The 19,299-nt window shown below is 39.9% G+C and overlaps 1 protein-coding gene and 1 pseudogene across 1 annotated transcript; one reads left to right on the top strand and one right to left on the bottom strand.

The window, feature by feature from the left end:
* Positions 1-601: 601 nt before the first annotated feature.
* On the top strand, positions 602-6,148 carry LOC135679983 (kinesin-like protein KIN-7J; annotated as a pseudogene).
* Positions 6,149-16,532: 10,384 nt separating this feature from the next.
* On the bottom strand, positions 16,533-18,347 carry LOC135679703 (EIN3-binding F-box protein 1-like). Its single transcript, XM_065193684.1, has one exon. The coding sequence runs from the start codon at positions 18,345-18,347 to the stop codon at positions 16,533-16,535; it is 1,815 nt and encodes a 604-aa protein (XP_065049756.1).
* Between the last annotated feature and the right edge of the window lie 952 nt (positions 18,348-19,299).

The following is a 19,299-nucleotide window of genomic DNA, read 5'->3' as shown; positions in this document are numbered from 1 at the left end:
AGGAGAGGAAACGGTGTTTTTCTTTGGTTTACAGAAGAATACCATTTCCGCCTCCAACGTTTCTTCAGCTCTCCTCCTCTTCTGGTATTTAGATGTGCAGTATGCGCATGTATTTGATACATTAGTTTACGTGAGAGGTGTGTTCTTCTCTTTGAATCCGTATCTTTATTCGACCTCCAACGCATGAAGAGACTCACTTCCTCCTCTTCTCCTGAGACAGGAGCTTACGCTACATTTATTTGAAGTCAGATCACACACACAGGTTTGTCTGAAAAATCCCTACATTCTTCACTCGGCCTCCTCTCTCTTCCTCTTCTTCAAGAAAAGGTTAGCGGCAACGCCGGAGTGCCATTGTTGTTGAAGAAAAATTTACTCGGTTAATGGTTAAATGCATCAGTCGCAACAATTAAGTATTCCCAACTACTAAGGTCAGGTTGATATCAGAGAAGCATCAGGGTTAAATGAAATGAATGATCGATAGGATAGGACTCTGAGGATCGTTCCTTTCTACCTAACCTCCCTAACCTTAACAGCTCCTTCTCGTCCTTTGTCTATTAATTTCTTTAAGGTGGCAAGTAATGCATGTGGTGTCGTGCATTTAGAGAGCTTTGGAATGATTTTTGTAGGGGGGAGGAGAGAGATGGGATCGATCAGCGGCGAAGAAATAGCGCCATGGGGGAAGGCAGAGGGTGTAGCAAAGGAGGAGAGGATACTGGTTTCGGTAAGGGTGAGGCCCCTGAACGCCAAAGAGATTGAGAAGAATGACCCCTCAGATTGGGAGTGCGTCAATGACACCACCATCATGTTCAAGAACAGCCTCCCCGAACGATCCGCATTTCCAACAGCTTATACATTCGGTGAGTCTTCTGCAATTATCGGGTTTTACTGCTCTTTAAACCAATCTGATTACCCATGTTTTTCCTAACCAAAGCATATTGATGAAAGTTCAGCACTCTTAAGGGAAATGTGTTGCGTAGACTAGTGAATGTGTATACTATTTTCTGTCTTCTACTTGTTTCGATGAAAGATTCATTTTAGTGAAGTTGAAATTGGTACATCAAGTGAGGAAATGATATTTGCAGATGGATCTTATCAAGGGTCTTCTCTTGGCAATAATTTCTTCTACCATGTGTGTTAGATCTCGTAAAAAACAAAGTTCTTCCCCTAGTTTATCAAACTGTGCGTATAATAATAAGCTCCATTCAGGAACAGGGGGAGATTGTGCTACAGTGACTTGAAGTGTTCTCATAGGAGAAAATAATATAAGCTTAGATTTTGCACCCCTCTGGTAAATTCAAAGAAAAATATCTTAGAAGGTGCAGGTCGATATGTCAACAAGTAAATTAGGATGCTCAAATATCATTTGTATTTGGTTGCATTAGGAGCTATTTTCAATATTTTGCCATCCTCATTTCTCTACTGTTTGGAATTGATTAGACAAAGTATTTGGGCATCAGAGCAACACAAGACATGTTTATGATGAAGGAGCCAAGGAAGTTGCTCTTTCTGTTGTCAATGGAATCAATGGTAAGTACCACATTCGATGAATTGTTTGTCTGTCTTTATACAAGTTCACTGATCTATTTTTCTGAGTGTCCATCTCGGACTATCGTATATACAAGGAAAATACTGTAAACTAACGGTAGAATATATGAATTGCAGCAAGTATATTTGCCTACGGACAAACAAGTAGTGGAAAGACATACACGATGACTAGTATAACCGAGTATACCATGGAGGACATATATGACTACATAAAGAGGGTATCAACTGACTAATACCTGAGTTTTCTGATGCCATAGAGATCATTGTACAGCTTCTCTCTTTCTAGCGTTTCTAGTATATTAAATCTTCCCTTTTGCAGCATGAGGAAAGAGAATTTGTTCTCAAGTTCTCAGCGATGGAGATATACAATGAAGCAGTGAGAGATCTCCTGAGCACTGATAGTTCCCCTCTTAGGCTTCTTGATGATCCAGAGGTATAGTAAGTAGGTGCACTTGTGAATGCTTAATCAAGTTGCTTCTCTTCTTATCTTGGGGTGAAACAACAAAGGTTTCTGGTTAACTTGCTACCATCCGTCTCAGAGAGGGACTGTGGTGGAAAAACTCACTGAGGAAACTCTGAGGGACCAGAGGCATCTCAAAGAACTTGTATTTACTTGTGCAGGTCTGATACTGAGATATGCTTCTCCATACGCTTACTATACGCTCGGTTATCTTTCTATATCTGCTTTGTTCAAAAGGAAGTTAATATATATGAATTTTTTGTCATAGCTCAACGACAGGTCGGGGAGACATCTCTCAATGAACTGAGCTCCCGATCTCATCAGATTCTGAGATTGGTTCGCCCTCTGCTCAGATCACTGAATGACTAAACTCTGCTAGTTGAACAGAATAATTAGATATTTAATTTTAGCCTAATCGTCTATGACTGCAGACAATTGAGAGTAGTGCTCGTGAGTTCATGGGCAAAGACAGTTCAACTACTCTTTTAGCTGCTGTGGTATGTTCATTCTCTCATTGATCATCAATCTTCTTTTTCCTTAGATATATGTATTCAAGTGACAATGGCACGATAGGAGGCTGAATTTTCATTTTTTCTGGACACAGAATTTTATTGATTTAGCAGGAAGTGAACGCGCATCTCAAGTTTCTTCTGCTAGTAATCGCCTAAAAGAAGGTTGTCACATTAACCGAAGTTTGCTTACCCTGGGAACTGTTATCCGCAAGCTGAGGTTATTGAAATGCTTTCTTCCAAGTACTCGCTGTTCTCTGATGAACTTAACGTCCCACTTTCTCAATGAAAGATGAAATTCCCTCTCTCTCTCTCTCTCTCTCTCTCTCTCTCTCTCTCTCTTAAACCTACCATCTGATGGCAGATTACTGGGCACATTTGCCGTTTTCAGAGCCACAGTGATCTTATCTGTTTGGTAATCAGTTTCATCTTGCATGAATGCATACCATGATAAAACATCAAACAGGTGGATATTTTGAATGGGCCAGAAAGCGATTTCTTTTTGGTAAACTGTTTATAGCCTCGTTCAAATACGTAATTATCCCATCTGTCTCCATTTACAGATTAGCTAAACAACGTACAGCAATTTGCTCTTGTTTTCCTTGCTAGATATTTATCTGGCTGTTGTTTCTCTCAAATCTTCTTCGAATCTGAATTCAGATGTTCATCACTCGCTTTTTCTTTATGCAGCAAAGGGAGAACTGGTCACATTCCATATCGAGATTCCAAGCTGACACGCATTTTACAGCCCTTCTTAGGAGGTAATGCAAGAACTGCCATTATCTGTACGATGAGCCCTGCAAGAAGCCACATTGAGCAATCCAGAAACACCCTTTCATTTGCAAGCTGTGCAAAACAAGTAGCCACCAATGCCCAAGTTAATGTGGTGGTGTCTGACAAGGCACTGGTAAAGCATCTGCAAAGAGAACTTGCTAGGTTGGAAAATGAACTGAGATATACAGAATCAGCCACCTGCACGCATCATTCTGATGCCCTGCGTGACAAAGATGCCAAGATTAAGAAGGTTAGTTTAATCTTTTCATTTTGCTGCTGTTGATACGTGAAGAAAGATGGTTCATATGCACAGTAGTACATTTGGGTTGCAAACTGCATGTACACCACAGCATAAGCAATGACCAGTTTACGTCAGCATGTCCCTGGATTCTGAATGCGATTTGCCATTTCTTACACTCGTTCGTTGTTTAGATGGAGCGTGAAATCATGGACCTGATGCAGCAAAGAGATCTTGCTCAGTCTCGACTTGAGGATTTGCTCCGAGCTGTTGTGGATGAACGAGCTTCAAGACAATGGGTACGTATCCTTTTACCCTGTTGAGTTTGCTTATGTTCTCTAACCTTTGTTTCTTCTTTTCTTCTGTAGGAAGAATCCAGCCATTCGTCGGTATCCCATGCACGCAGTGAATGTGAAGATGGAGTTTCGATTTATGATACGTCTAATATTGCATACCAAATTGCAGATTTAGACTCTTCGAGATTTGATATGCCGGAAGAAAGGAACAACTACGAGTATAACATAGAGATTCCTAGTAAGATGAAGTCACATTTGCGATCGATCAGCAGTCCTACTTTGAGTGAACAGATCCTGCATCAGGGATGGGAGGAAATTGTCGAAGCCACGCATGAAGATTCTGAAGACCACTGCAAGGAAGTCCAGTGTATTGAGATACATGCTCTAAGCACAAGCAGGAGTGACGAGTTCAACCTCCTGATTAGTGATGGAAGTGATAGTCTGCTGGCACTGACTGATGAAGACAGACTTGGGGATCCTGCACCACAATCTTTAGGCGATACACACTTGAAACCTGCAATGGAGCAATCGATAGATATTGCGACAAGGACAACCGATAACATTGTCAAACCATGTCCTGATGCATCATCTCCATTGCCTTCAGTGTCGAAGGTAATGAATTCCGGGGAGTTGGTTCTGGCCAGAAGTAGAAGCTGCAAGGCAAGTCTGATGAACACTTCAATCTTGTCTTTGCTAGAAAACGTCGAACAAGGTAAGGAAACACCGCAGGAGACCTTCTTAAAAGAGTCTCCTGGAAGGCCTAGACTCTCTGCGTTGCGTTATGATGTCGAAAATGAGAAACACTCAGTAGAAGGATCTCAGGCCTCAGAAAAGCTGACTTCCGATGACAAAATTCAAACCGAGGATATAAAAACTGTTCATGGAGAGGCTGATGCTAATCTCAGCACCTCTTTTTCAGGAACGAATGAGATGGATGAATGCCATTGTCACAAGCAACTCCCTTCTTATCAGGTAGGCTTTCTCATTTGTGTATGAATTTACCTTTTGTTCATTTTGCTAGTACCTCAGAAGCTACTCAAAGCTAAAATACCTGCAAGACAGAGGTTCTGTTAGTATGTTATTCCTGCTTCACGTTGTGAGTCTCATGTCTCATGTCTTGAACAATGGCTACGAATTGAATGTTCCTTGAGACAGCATTATGGAAACAGGACTACAGGACCATGCATCAGTAGATGATTTGCAAACCACCAGAGATCGATTGTAGACTTGAAATTACAGTATTGATCGATTTGCAAGCCTTTTCCAGTATTCCTCTGTTCTACGACAGATGATTTCCATTCAATTTTTGTGTAAACATACATATATATATATATATATATATATATATATATATGCTTATTGATGATGATATGAATCAGGAGATTCGACAGACTTGGTGGGAAGCCCATGGAGTTGAGAAGAATGTAAAGGATGTGGGCGTGGAAGCGGTGCTATCTCCCTACGAGTCTCCTTCGCGACGGCCGCTGGAATTTGAGAGAAAGCGACAGGAGATAATCGAGCTGTGGCACGCATGCAATGTTCCCTTGGTCCATAGAACTTGCTTCTTCCTGGTCTTCAAAGGCGATCCAGCTGACTCCATCTACATGGAAGTCGAATGCAGAAGGTTGTCCTTTCTAAGAAACGCTTTCTCTCATGGAAAGGCTGGTGGCGTAGTGGCTGAAGACGGTCACAGAGTTAGTCTTGCTTCGAGGTCGGATCATGATCTTATGCTTACATTTTGCCCCTGCATTCAAATAGGCGTACATCTGCATGGGTGAAATGATCATATGAACTTTTCATGCTGTTGTTAGCTCGAGATATCTTCGTCGCGAGAGAGAAATGCTGTGCAGGCAGATGCAGAAGAAGCTGTCCCCGGACGACAGGGTGAGTCTTTATGCTAAGTGGGGAGTTGCTCTGAACTCCAAGCAGCGGAAATTGCAGCTAGGTCAGCGCCTGTGGACCAAAACCGACCTCGAACACGTAAAAGAGAGCGCATCCCTCGTCGCTAAGCTGATCGGATTTGTAGAGCAAGGGCGGGCAATGAAGGAGATGTTTGGACTCAGCTTCACTCCGCAGCAAACTCACAAGAGATCCTTCAGTTGGATGCAGGGATAGTCTGCCGTCGCGTGAGCAGACTGAGGCAGTACGTATGCATTAATAATCTGTCATGGCCTGGAATCAACTAAAAACAAGTTCTTCACTCCAATTTTTTTTGTGATTCTTTGATCAAATACTGTTGTAGAGAAAACGTTGTAAATTGCTGTGATCAACCAAACGAGAATACTGCATTGTTATGCATGTATTGCCACAGTCAAATTTGTATAGCAATTTGCAGCTTGTTTATCACTTTTCTCTCTCTCTCTCTCTCTCTCTCTCTCTCTCTCGTTGCAGTTAATGATTGTATGCTTCCATGGGAGCAAAAATCCAAACTCTCTCTCTCTCTCTCTCTCGTTGCAGTTGATGATTGTATGCTTCCGTGGGAGCAAAAATCCAAAGATCCCTTGTTTTTTACCCCCATTTAAATGATTTTTTAAAACAAATTTATTATTGAAAATTAATTTATAATAGTTATCTAATGTAGTTGTCATGTTTTAGATAGTTATAGATATATTTTAAGTAGTGATCCATGATCTAGAAGTTATAGATAATTCCTACACTTAACTCGGGTGACATAATGGGTGAAGTAGTTACCACTAGGTCCTATAAATAGGATCATAGTTCATGAAAAAAAATAGTATGCACTTGGGAATATCTTATAATTATTCTAAGTTTTATCTCTTGTTTAATACTACTTCAAAATTAATTGTATCATAGTATTCTATTTTTATCGTTTCCTTATTTCTCCATCCCAACATTTGTGGTATCAAAGCCAAGTTCAATCTTAAATTACAATAGTTGTAAGATAGGAAACCAGAGTCTATTGTAATTCATGGGGAGATCAAAGGATGATCCGCAGTGGTGGAGATGACGACGGAATTCGATAATGATCTTTTAAGCAATTATAGGAATTACTTTGAGCGATTGTAGAGGGCTGATGGATGGCTGTGGAAGGGCAATGAGACATCAACAACATTGCTCTGATACCAAGTGTTAGAACCCTTGCAGATTCTAAGCTTGGGGTTAATCTCTTTAGGGGAATGACCTCCTTGGAACTCTATAGGGGTTCCTTCCTCTATGTTGCTGCTCAAAGGCTGCTAAAAGGATTCATCTATTCATCGATAAAAGATGATGAATACATGACTATTTATAGGGCTTCTAAACCTAAACTCCTAATATGACTCTTACTCAAGACTCCTACTTCTAACTAACTCCTAATATGACTTCTATTCAAGACTCTTACTTCTAATCAACTCCTAATGCTTATCTAAGAAACAACCTCCAAACTAATCCTAACCTTAGTCAGCCTCTTCACTTTTTAATAGGGGTCGACTAGGTAGGTTTTACATGAATACCCTTTTCAATAAATCTCAATTAGGACTCTCCTAACTAGAGCCTTAACACAGACCGATAAAGAAGAGGTGGCAAACTATGCCTTGATGGCTTTCAACAACGAGGTAAATGATTCAATCAAAACTCCTTTACTTTACTATGAAATTATTTGACGCATTTCATAAGTTATTTTTAAATTAGTATATAGAATGTAAAAAAAAAAAAGAAAAAAAAAGATCATGCTTCTCTTTCTAGTGATTTTAAAAAATTAACAAAAATTGAGCATGATAATTGCATTTTAACTTCTTACACTAAGTATGAAGAGTTAGATTCACTTAACAAGAAAAATGTATTACTACAACAAACAAAATGATTTTGATTGAAAATGCTTTATGTTTAATGAAATCATGCTTGATAATTTAATGATGCATGATGATTTTTGTGATTTATGGTTTATTGATCTTGATGACTCTTGTAATAAATCTTATTTTTTAGTTTTAAACGATGATGCATATTTTTGTTTAGTATAAAAGGCAAAGACATGCTTGTATGAAATAAATTATACAAATTGAAACACATAAAAAATGGGAATGCATTATTCTTGAAAATATCTCTATCCCTAAAATCTTATCAAGTTTTCAATAAGAGATTAATGAATCTATTTATGTTATTTTATGAATCTCTTAAATTGTGAAAACGATTTTGATGATTTGATGATTTGAATTTAAATGAGATTTTTTCAGTTGAATCATAAACTTGATCCTGATTTGTCGATATTGATATTTGAGATTTTTTTTGTGAATCAAGATCTCTTACTTGATCTTCTATATTTCTTTTTGCTATTTACTAAAGAGAATATTTATAAAACCGAACAATGAACTTTCTCTTGATTTCTTGACTTAAGGTATCTTTATGGGAATCAAAATCTTTTTTATCTTCTATGATTTCTTCTTTTTACCATTTACTAAATAGGAAAATTATGCAAACAAATGATCTTGAGATTTTTATATCGTTCATTCTTTCATTTTATTAAAGAGAATTATCTAAATGAATCTTGATTTATCTTTTGATTTTTTGAAATTATAACTTGAGATTTTTATATGAATCAAGATCTTTCATTATTTGTTCTCCTATGATTATTTTGTTGTTTATTAAAGAGGACATTTATCCAAATTAACCATGATATGTTACTTGACTTCTTAAGGTTTATGACTTGAGTTTTATGTATAATGCTCCTTTATATTCTTAAATTGTATACCTCATCACTCTTGATTTAAATTTATCTTTTTGTCATGATTTGAAAATTGATGTGAAGAGAAAAGAATTATAGCATTGTATTCTTCCCTTCATTTTTACAATGACAAAGAGGGAGAAAGGATTGCTAGCTTGCATATATCAAAAGAGAAACAAAAAGTGCTAGCTTTCCTATCTTTAGATTTGCACATCTAAGGAAGCAAAAAGTACTAGCTTATCCATCTAAAAAAAAAAGCAAAAATTGTTATCTTGCACATCTCAAGAGAAGCAAAAGTTTTGCTAACTTTCTCATCTCAAAAACTTGCTACCTTGTATATTCTAAAACTTGAAATTTGCTAGCTTACACATTACAAAATGAAGTAAAACTTGGTAGCTTGCACATCGCAAAGAAAAACAAACTTGCTAGCTTACTCATCTCAAAAGAGAAGCAAAATTTGCTAGCTTGTACATTTTAAGAAAATATAAAAACATGCTATCTTGCACATCTCAAAAGATGCAAAAATTTTGCTAACTTTCATATCTGAAAAAACTTACTAGATTACATGATGATATATGCAATGATGTTTCAAAAACTTGAAATTATGTTTATAATATAATGATTTGAAATTATATCTTAAAAACTTGCTAGTTGCACTTTTCCTTTTTTGTTGATGACAAAGGGAGAGAAGGTATGAAGATGATCAAGCATGGTATAATAAAATTTTATTATTATTGATGGTTTAGATGCAATACTTTAACTTATGATGTAAGTAATGATATGATATATTGCATATAATTCATTATTGATATTATGGCATATTGATAGAGGGAGTTTAGTTTAAACTTCGTCATCAATTAGTTGTCATCATAAAAAAGGGAGAGATTGTTGAATCTCGGATTTTGATGATGAAATCAATTGATGAGTTTACGATCTAATCTGTGTTTTGAGTGATGTAGGACTAACTTTGATCAGAAAAGGTAAATCGATTAAAGTAGGAAGAATAGGACGTTGGGCCGGAGTGAATATGTCAGAAGATTGGACATCAGTCAAAGGATTGATTGATATGCCGATAGAAGGACTTCGTGCCATGAGTTCAGGTATCGAGCCAAAGGATCGAACATTGTACCAATGAGATCAGAAGTAGTGAGATATTAACATGTCGATTGGGCAATGCACCGAAGGAGAGGATGATGCACAGAAGGATCGGATGAAGCACTGAATGAACCAATGACATGCTGGACAATATTGAATTCTAGTCTTATAATCGGTTGTGTCTTAATTGATCATAGTTAGGTCATAATTGAGTTAGTTTTTAGTGTAACCATGCTAACACAGTTAAAGGCTCATTGGGCTTGAATTGGGACTGTTTTGGGCTAAGTAGAAGGCTCATTCAGTGACCCAAGATGGAAAAGTGGTGGTACTACCAGATTGAAAAAGTCAAGAGCACACTTTTCCAAGCTGTCAAGTGGTGGTACTACCAGATTGGGCGATGGTACCACCCAGATATAGTCTTCCAGATTATGTCAGGTTGTAGTACCATCGGTCTGGGTAGTGGAACCACTTAGTATCAGTGTTGCAGGTCATGGTACCACCCAGCATAAGCGGTGATACCATTAGGACCCGAGAAACTTGAGATGAGATATTTTTTTATTCTATTTTTGAAATTGTTTGGGGTCTATAAACACCCCACTTTTTTCTGTTTGGGTAAGAAAGAAAAAAGGATAGAAATGGAGAAAGAATCCTTGATGAAAAAGAGTTGAAAAAGCTTTAAAAGTGCTGAGTATTCCCCTCCACCTCTTAGAGTTTAGAGTTCATTCTAAGAGATGTGTGAAACTTGTAAAGGTTCTCTCTTGAGTTTGTAAAAAGATGAAAGAGTTGTAAGGGTAGTTGATCTTCGCCCATCGGAAAGAAAATTATTAGTGAAAGCCGGTGGCCTCGAGTGAAGAAGAATCAGGAGTAGACGTAGGTCAGGACGACCGAAGCACTATAAATCTAGTGTGCTCTTTTCCTTTGCTGCTTACTTTTATTGCTTACTTAGCTGCTCACTTCACTTTACATTTACTCTTAAGTGAAGCTTAAACACTTTTTGATATAGGCTTTATCGAAACGGTTTTTCTACATTGAACGAGTTTTCAAATCGATATAAGATTTATGAAAGCACTAATTCACTCCCCCCCCCCTTTTAGTGCTAATTTCGATCCTAACATATACTATTTCTAATCTAATTCTCCACTTCATTCATATACTCTCTGAAATTCTCAAAGGTCTCGGACTTATACTTCATCAAGTACACATGTTCATACTTTGAGAAATCATCAATAAAAGTAATAAAGTAAGAGTAACCACCAGTTGTCATGGGTCCACATACATCACTATATATGAGTTCTAATAGCTCAGTAGCTTTCTCTCTAGTTTCACTAAATGAAGAGTTAGTTAGTTTTCTATGAAGGTAATGCTCATAAGTTGCATATGACTCTTAGTAGAATAGATATAGATATCCATCGTTTAGCAACTTTTAAATCATTTCCTTATGGATGTAATCTAGCCTACAATGTTACAAGTATGCACTATTCACCTCATTTCGTTTTTTCTTAGACACACTTACATTCATGATATATGGAGTAATGTCTAGTATAAATAAATCATTATGCAATGTTCCTCTCGTGATGATCTCATCATCTAATAATATTGAATAATCATTATTCTTAAAAACTAATTTATATCTACTAACTATCAAACATAAAATAAAAATAATATTTTTGATAATAGAAGGAACAAAATAATATGCATCCAATACAATAATAGTTGCACCAAGCAAATGTAGGGTAACCTCGCCAATAGCTATTACAGCAACTTTTGCTCTATTGCCCATCTTGAAGTCTATCTTACCTCTTGCCAATCTCCTATGTTTTGCTAGAACCTACAATGAATTACAAATATGATAAACACTATAGGTATCCAATACTCATGTATTATCATAAGAGTCTAACAAATGGAGACTGATCATGAATGTACCTGAAGGTTCTTCAAGCCTCTGTTTCGCCTTCTCTGTAAGGTACTCTTTGTAGTTTCTCTTTCAGTGCCCATCTTTGCTAAAGTGAAAGCACCGATCTTTGTCATTTGTTGGGTCTTTCTTAATAATCTTTGGGTTACCTGATATGTTTTTACTTTTGCCCTTTTTAAGAGGTTTTTCTACCAATCTTTTTTTTTTTTCTTTCTGGTATTACTATAGAGAATTGACTTCTCTTTTTTCTGATTTTACTGAGAAGATTAAGAAGAATCATCTCAAGTTTTTTAATATTAAAATTTATCATGAACTTTATTGTTTCTTTCCTCCGTTGTGTACTCGCAAGTTTATTGCATGCACACGGTAGTACTCGGAGAACGTCCGGTTTAATTAGTTATGATTTCTGTATTAATTCGAACAACTAAATGGCTGTGGCTGTGTGCATATGTAGATATGCTGTAGGGACAACGTTTGGAATAAACTTGTGGCTAAGAGTGAGTGCATCAATCATTCTGCTTCCATTCGGATCTTGATGCTCAGTATTTGAATCAGGTAGTAAATCAAATCTTGCAACTCCTTTTCATATTTGCTGTAATAGTTCAATCCCATTAAAATTTAACATGTCTTTTTCTATATTATTGAAGATTCTGCATCATCGGTTGGTGCACACAACCAGGCGACAAAGACAGCAGAGAAGGTTGGGAAAAGAAGCGAAATTCTTCGTCCTTGTGACAGACTTGGTCATCCCTGAGACTTGTGGAGAAGGGAGAAAGCAGTAAACGGGAACGAAAACCTACCATTAATTACTTGAAACCTTTACAGACTCCTCGGTTTTAGGTTTCAGCTTTCAAGCCCTGAAACACAGATGAAAGTGACCCCCGGCAGCGGCGGACGAGGAGCCGGTGTCCCGGTCGATGATGCCCTGGACGTGGCGGAAGTGGTCCACGTGGCAAGGGATGGTGATAGTGCCCGTGTGGTGGAAGCCGTACTCCTCCTCCGCTGCCCGGAGCAAGGCTACGAAGAGCGGGTGGTTGAGGTACCCCACCGGCACCAGGAACCGCTGCTGCTCCTCCCCCTGCACCCCGACCCGAATCGCTATCCACCCCTTGGGCGGTGGTGCAGTCGGCGTCTTCCCTGTCCGCGCTCCCCCGCTCATTCCCCAGTGCGGGCGGTACAGGTGAACCCCCAGCATATGATGTATGCCGCAGCCTCTCCAGCAGCAACAGCAAGAACCAAGCAAGAAAAGCTCAGACGAACGAGCAAGATCAGAGGCTAGATGATGATGATGATGATGAGAAAGGGCCAGGGATCGGAGCTGAAGACGGCGAGGTGGAACAGGCTCAAAGAAGAATTGCAGACAGAGGTGGGAAGAGTCGACATCTTCGAGGTGGAGAGATGAGTAGAAACATCAAACAACAGAGTCAAGAACACATCTGACGGGAGATCGACTGAGGAAGGAAGAAGCAATCAGTGAGAGAGGAAGAGTTACAGCTATATCTCACTATAACAGTAGCAGTACCGCATACTGTGCTAATAAATTGGAGTTGCACTGCAGGAGGAGCATGAGGATTCCTTGCAATTATACTCCTACTAGGGAGTTCGAAGTCACTTGTGATTAGATCAGAACCGTCCAAGAATAAGAACTCCACCATCTTTTCTCTAGAAGACGACAGCACTCAAAATGGATCCATACAAATACTTGGAGAGCATCCTAATCAAAGAAAGATATAGAAAATGAAAGTAAACTTTGCCAAGGAACATGGTTGACTTATTTGGAACTTTCGATACGAATAGTGTTGAATTCAGAACGAGGAATGTCTGAAGGAGTATACTATTCCCAATTGACGGGCATTGACTCCGGAAGATATTATCCCTTAAAGCCAGTTGTGTGCGCAATCGGTATACCAAAAGATCTCGGTGGCACGTACCATGCAAGAGCGGGGAGGTGCGCAGCAGCCACGGGCGACACGTGCCAGGCTGACGCCATGGATGACGCATCCATCGGTTTCCCTCGCCTCGTATTGATCCAGACAGACATCGAGCGTGACGATTAAACTGGCCCAGTCATCTCGATGCAGTCTTCCCGCCTCAAACGCTCGCCTTAAAGTTTCTGTTCCAAGGGTGCTGCCACTAGAACATGGAATAAGAAAACAACAGTGGACACGACTCTCATGGGTTGACTTGTGGAGGATGAAGCGTATGGATCAAACACACAAGAAGAGTACAACATGGAACGGTGGTCTTTCTTTAATGGAATGGAATGGAATGGAATGGACGTGGAAGTTTTTAGATGATGGTATGTATGGTTTACCATGGTAAATGACCTTATCCTAGCGCTTGATGGTTATGTGTGTGATGTGAGTTTAATTGTAATTTTGTGGGTGCTTTTATTGTCTACAGCTACTTGAAAATGGAATCTCAACTACTTCGAACCTAAAATATCTTTGTCCATTCCTTTGATAAGATTTTCTCAATTATATGAGGAAATTTCTTTACTCCGTTGAGGAAAATCCTCTATACTGACATTGACATGTTAATGCATTCAAGCTTCTTCAATAAAACTTCTTCAATAATTCTTCTTATCTTTTATTCTTTCCAACCATCTCTATATTATTTCTGTAGTTTCTTTTTTTTTTTCCTATTGAGTGAAAATAGATGTATTGATATAAAGTAAGAATCTTTTTTTTAATTTAGTTAATTTAAGATTCAAGAATTATGCAGATGCAATTTGTTAATAAATAAGGAATTGATGCACTAACCAAAATCTTATCTTTTGAAGAATCAATGACATGAAGTACAGAAATAATTATGTTGATGATGTTTTCGAGTTCCAAAGTTGAAATTCCTACATTATTTTTACTATTCAGAAACATGAGGCTGATATAAAATAGAATTCTATGTACGATGAATCCAAGTGTCGCTATCAGATTTGGCGTCAATGAATGAACACAAACAATACATTTTGGGATACGTCCTAAACGTTTAGCTTACTTAAATGGAATTTACGTCCTTCCGAATAGTAAGATCCTCTCTGTATATTTCTGTTGTCAATCCCCATCCAAAAATTTCAGTTTAATTAATATTAATCATCATGATTCCAAGTTATTATATGAGTTAAAAAGTATCAAAAACTTCTTTTAAAAGTATTTTTTTTATTTTGTAATCAATTAATCTATAGTTACTTGATAATTTCGAAGATTCTTACCGTCAAAATACAATCAACTAAAGAGAATTAATTAATTATATATATATATATATATATATTAGAAAATATATGTGAAGATAATTTACTTGGAAGGAAAAAAAAATGCAATTCTTTTCCATACTTAAAAAAGTTCATGATTCATCGGTCCAAAGCAGAACTCACTATCAAATTAAAAAAAAAAAAGGTAGAATGGATTGGATGCATGACTCTTTTTTTCTGGTTTTGAAAAACAAATGAATTATTGATATATTATCTCACAGACTTTCATGATGGCCAACTAAACTTGAGAAATCATTATTGGCTATGAAAAAAATAAAAGATAAAGAAGCTTTATTGAAGAAGCTTTAGCTTAAATGCATTAACATGTCTCTTTCCTATTTATACAGATTAAGAGAAAGAATTTTTCTCAACAGAATAGAGGATTTTCCTCACAGGCCGCACGACATTATGTACCCATTCTCCTCTCGGTGGAAACCTTAGATTGTGAAAATTTCAAACCATCGCGAGGAGAGACAACTATCATGAGCAAAAGAGAGAGAGATACGATGCTTTTTGGAGGGGAAAGCTTTGAACTGGAAATCAAAGGAGTAGTAAAGCGAGCAGTAAGCTTTCACCAAAAGCAAAAGCAATGGCAATGCTTCCATTCTTTTAATTGGCCATCACACCACATACTACTCGTAGTCAATGCCGTGAGAAAGCTAAGTCGCCCATTCCAAAGAGAACTGACCGCTGGTGTCTCTGTGCAATTATCTTCCCATACCTCAGTGGACTTCAACAAAATTGGATGCCGGCTTGTCCGATCAGAGAAGCTTCTGAGGGGGCTCATGTTGATAAACGACAGTTGCAAGTTGTAGAAGATGGTGATTTCGATGATTGGTCTGTTAAAAAAAATAAAAGGAAAAGAAAAGCTGAATCAACGCATGATATGTTGCACTGTGCTTCCATCTTTTCTTTCACCGAATCTAAAAGAAAAGAAAATTTAGAGGCTCACTTTTGTGGGAGAAAAAGGATAAATTATATACAACATAAATATCCAACATTATGCACAGAATATTCCAATCAAAAATAGTCTCATCACCACTCTATAAATTTACAGGCTCACTTTGGCAGTAGACGATATATATCTTATACAGTAGTGCCTGCCGAGATAAACCAAACATGATCTTTGCGGCACGGATTAATTCCATTAAGTGAGCTCAAGCTTGAAGCAAGAACAAGGCAAATTGAAGGAGACAAGGACAAAGAAGGAACAATGTTTCTCTTGTCCCAGTGCCAACAAGTTGTTCCCATCGAGGTACTACTGCTTGGACTTCATGAGATCAACTTCTGGCTTCACCCAGATGTCCTAATAATTAAGCTCAAAATATGTCGTGTTTGAATGGTCTTATTTAACTTCTTGCATTTAATTCATTTCCTTTCGACAGTATCATGCTTTAATTTGTCGGGCCATCACGTAAGTGCATGTGAGGTAGATTTACATCTCCGATTACAATTGACAATCTTAACAAATCAGAATGTTTTGATTTCAAGATGCAACTTTGACATATGCTTGCTTTAGCAGGAAAGAGACACCAAAAAACATCTTGGGAAGAGATGCAAGAAATATAAAGGGGATTTAAGTTCTCGATGCCCAACAGCAACTGAATAGTATCTCTCAACTCCATGTTTACAACACTCAAACCATAGAGAAGCCATGTACGTAGAGAAGAGAGAGAATGCAGTTGCATGTGTGCATGCATTACATTATGTCGCTCGATCCGACAAGTACACTACTCCCAAGATCAAAAAGTGGAAGGAGAACCCTCTCAAGATAGGAGAACCATCCCAATTTAACCTCAGTAATCGACTTCGTCGATGTAAAGCTTCAACCAGTTGATGACGGCTTTGCTGACTCCGGTGCATCCGGCGACATTCACCCTCTCCAACCCTGGCCCCATGTACTTCTTCAGCACCAGCAGACTCCGGTCGGTGATCCTGGTGCAGCCCGCGAGGGAGATCACTTCCAGGTCTATGGGCTCGTCTCGGGCTAGCTTCTTCACCCCCTCGTCGCTGATGTCGCACCCGCCGAGGTCGAGCTCCACCAGCTTGGCGCACCGCCTCGCGATCACCGCCGCGCCGCGGTCGTTCACGCGGCCGCACCCTCTCAGGACCAGGCGCTTCAGGCTCGCCTTGCATTCCCTGGTTATGGCCCACACGCTCCAGTTGCCGACTCGGGTGCACCCCGTCAAGTCCACCCTGGCCATCTTGTTCGACCCTTTTAGCTGGCTCAGGAAGCAACGGATGCCACGGTCCGTGATGGAGTCCATGCGCGTGAAGCTCACGTCTGTCACTTGCTTGCAGGACGCCCCGATCCATAAGATGAAGTCGTCTCCAATCCCCCGGCACTGATCCACCTTCACAGTCTCCAGCAATGGACAGTGTTGGGCCAGAGGAAACGAGTTAGCCTGATCTCGTTGTTCATCTAAGAAATCACACTTAATCAGAGCCAGCGTCTTTAGACTTTGGCTGCAGTTCCCTATGGCAACCATGAGGCCTCTGTAAGTAAAAGACTTGCAGCTATGGAGAAGGACATTCTCCAGCTCCCTCGCCGAACTCGTGAGCTCGAAAAGACCCCAATCAGATATCAAGGAACAGTTGTTTATCGCCAACTTCCTAATGCCGGCAAAGCTAGCGGATGAGACCCTCGCCAAGCATCTATCTGACAGACCAACGCAAGCTTTCAGTACAAGGCATTTGAGCTCCCTGGCCAGTCCGATCCAGCAGTATCCCATGTCCGATACTCCCCAGACGTTATCTAGCAGCAAAATCTGTATCTTCCGGCTGTAACATGCGATTGCTTGTAAGACGATGTCGCTCAACTTCATGAATGCAATCTTGACCGTTTCTAAACCGGATCGGTTGGCGACCAGTGAAACAATGCCGGAATCAGTAATGAGAGGGCAGCTTGCGAGCGTCACCGACTTGAGCTTCCTCGAGTACTTGGCGAAGGCCTGAAGTGAGTGGTTGCCGACGTTCGGACATGACACCAAGCTCAGTGACGAAAGATTCAGGCATCTGATCGCAAGGATTACGAGACCGTCGTCGGTGACCGACATCGCATCGACGAGCTCTAGTCTCTCCAAGCCAATGCAGTGCCCGACGGATCCGATGCCCCAGCCAGTGATCTTGGGACACTTGAAGAGAGATAGAGACTTGAGGCTCTTGCAGGCTCCGGCTACGATCGACAGGCCGACATCTGAGATCGAACGATGACCTGAAGGCGGAGGAGGAGATGAATCGGTGAGAGTCCCGATGACGGAGAGGTTGGTTAGCACCCCACGTGCATCGATTCCTATCGCCATGGCCACGAGCCTCGTGTCGTTGGCCTCACTACCTCTGAAGCTTCTGGAGATCTCCTGGGTCGGCCGGGGAAGAAGGAAGCCACGGGAGATGTAGTCGGACCTCGGCATGGAGGCTTGAAGCAGTGACCATTTCTTGGAGACGGCGCCGCAACAGCAGCGGTCCCTGATCGCCGGAATGAAGCTAAAGATGTGAACTAGCAGCTCATCTGGAAGATCATCAATAAGATCCTGACCTCCGACTTGCACCCGCTTGTGGTCCATCTGTGAACTAACCCTCGCCTTCTTCACTGGGAATCGTAGTCCTTCCATGCCGTTGCTCGTTCCTGCCTCTCTTGCTTCTGTGAGACCCAACATATCAAAAAGAATCCACCGGCTGATCTTGGACTGAGAGACAAGCAAGAACTGCAGAAACCCTTGACAAGGAACGTGATGATGACCGTGACAGGAGCTAACATTTAAGGTGGTCAAGAACTGCTGGAGAAACCGGGGTCCAGGGAACAAAACAATGGACGTCCGAAAGCGAAAGACTGATCCCCAACTCCCTTCGCATGACCGCATGCAGCTCCCCTTTCCATCTCAGGGCAAATATAGAATGGATCAAAAGGAGCCGCTTGTGACGGGATTCAAAGTATCCCAGTGATCTGATAAGCTCTCTTTTGCCAACTTGCAAGCCCTGGAACGCGCCGATCCGATCTTTGGGCTCAAATGGGAATATCTTTACACTGCACCTCGCAGTGTCTCGCCACTCGTTCCTTCCCCTTGCCCTGCCGGCGCTGCTTCCGTGAGGAGGGCTACTTGGCCTGACCAGTTTCTGGACTCCTGTGAAAGATTTGCACAGGGGAGTGGAAACCGAAGCCTTTCCCTAATTGATTCTTTGCTTGTTTCATCACTCCAACGAGCTGGTTTCCTTCTTCTTCTGAGATGGTATGTATTTGACGATCAGATTCTTGAAAATATAAATCTTTCACGATCAGAGATCATGTTTGCCATAAACGTGATTCCAAAAGACATCATTCTATGTGTTTCACAACGCTACGCTTGGATACGAACATGCGTTTCATTGGTTGGAATCCGTTTGAAGATGGGTGGCACAATAGAGTCATGTATATAAATATACTAAAAATTTTATTCTTGGTTTCATCGGTTGAAAAACTTTGAACATGTGTTTTGGTTTGAGTATTCCGTTCATACTTAGGGCTTCTCGTTAAGAGATAAAAAATCTTCAATATAATCAGGATTGACAAATATTTGTAAAGTTGTC

Source organism: Musa acuminata, chromosome BXJ1-7 (genome assembly GCF_036884655.1).
Source record: "Musa acuminata AAA Group cultivar baxijiao chromosome BXJ1-7, Cavendish_Baxijiao_AAA, whole genome shotgun sequence".
NCBI classification, from domain to species: domain Eukaryota; kingdom Viridiplantae; phylum Streptophyta; class Magnoliopsida; order Zingiberales; family Musaceae; genus Musa; species Musa acuminata.
Note: the sequence above shows the minus strand (reverse complement) of the source record. Positions and strands in the feature narration are given on the sequence as shown.

Bases quoted from the DNA above. Each gene is read 5' to 3' on its own strand.
- LOC135679703 (XM_065193684.1), bottom strand. From the start codon at position 18,347: ATGGAAGGACTACGATTCCCAGTGAAGAAGGCGAGGGTTAGTTCACAG.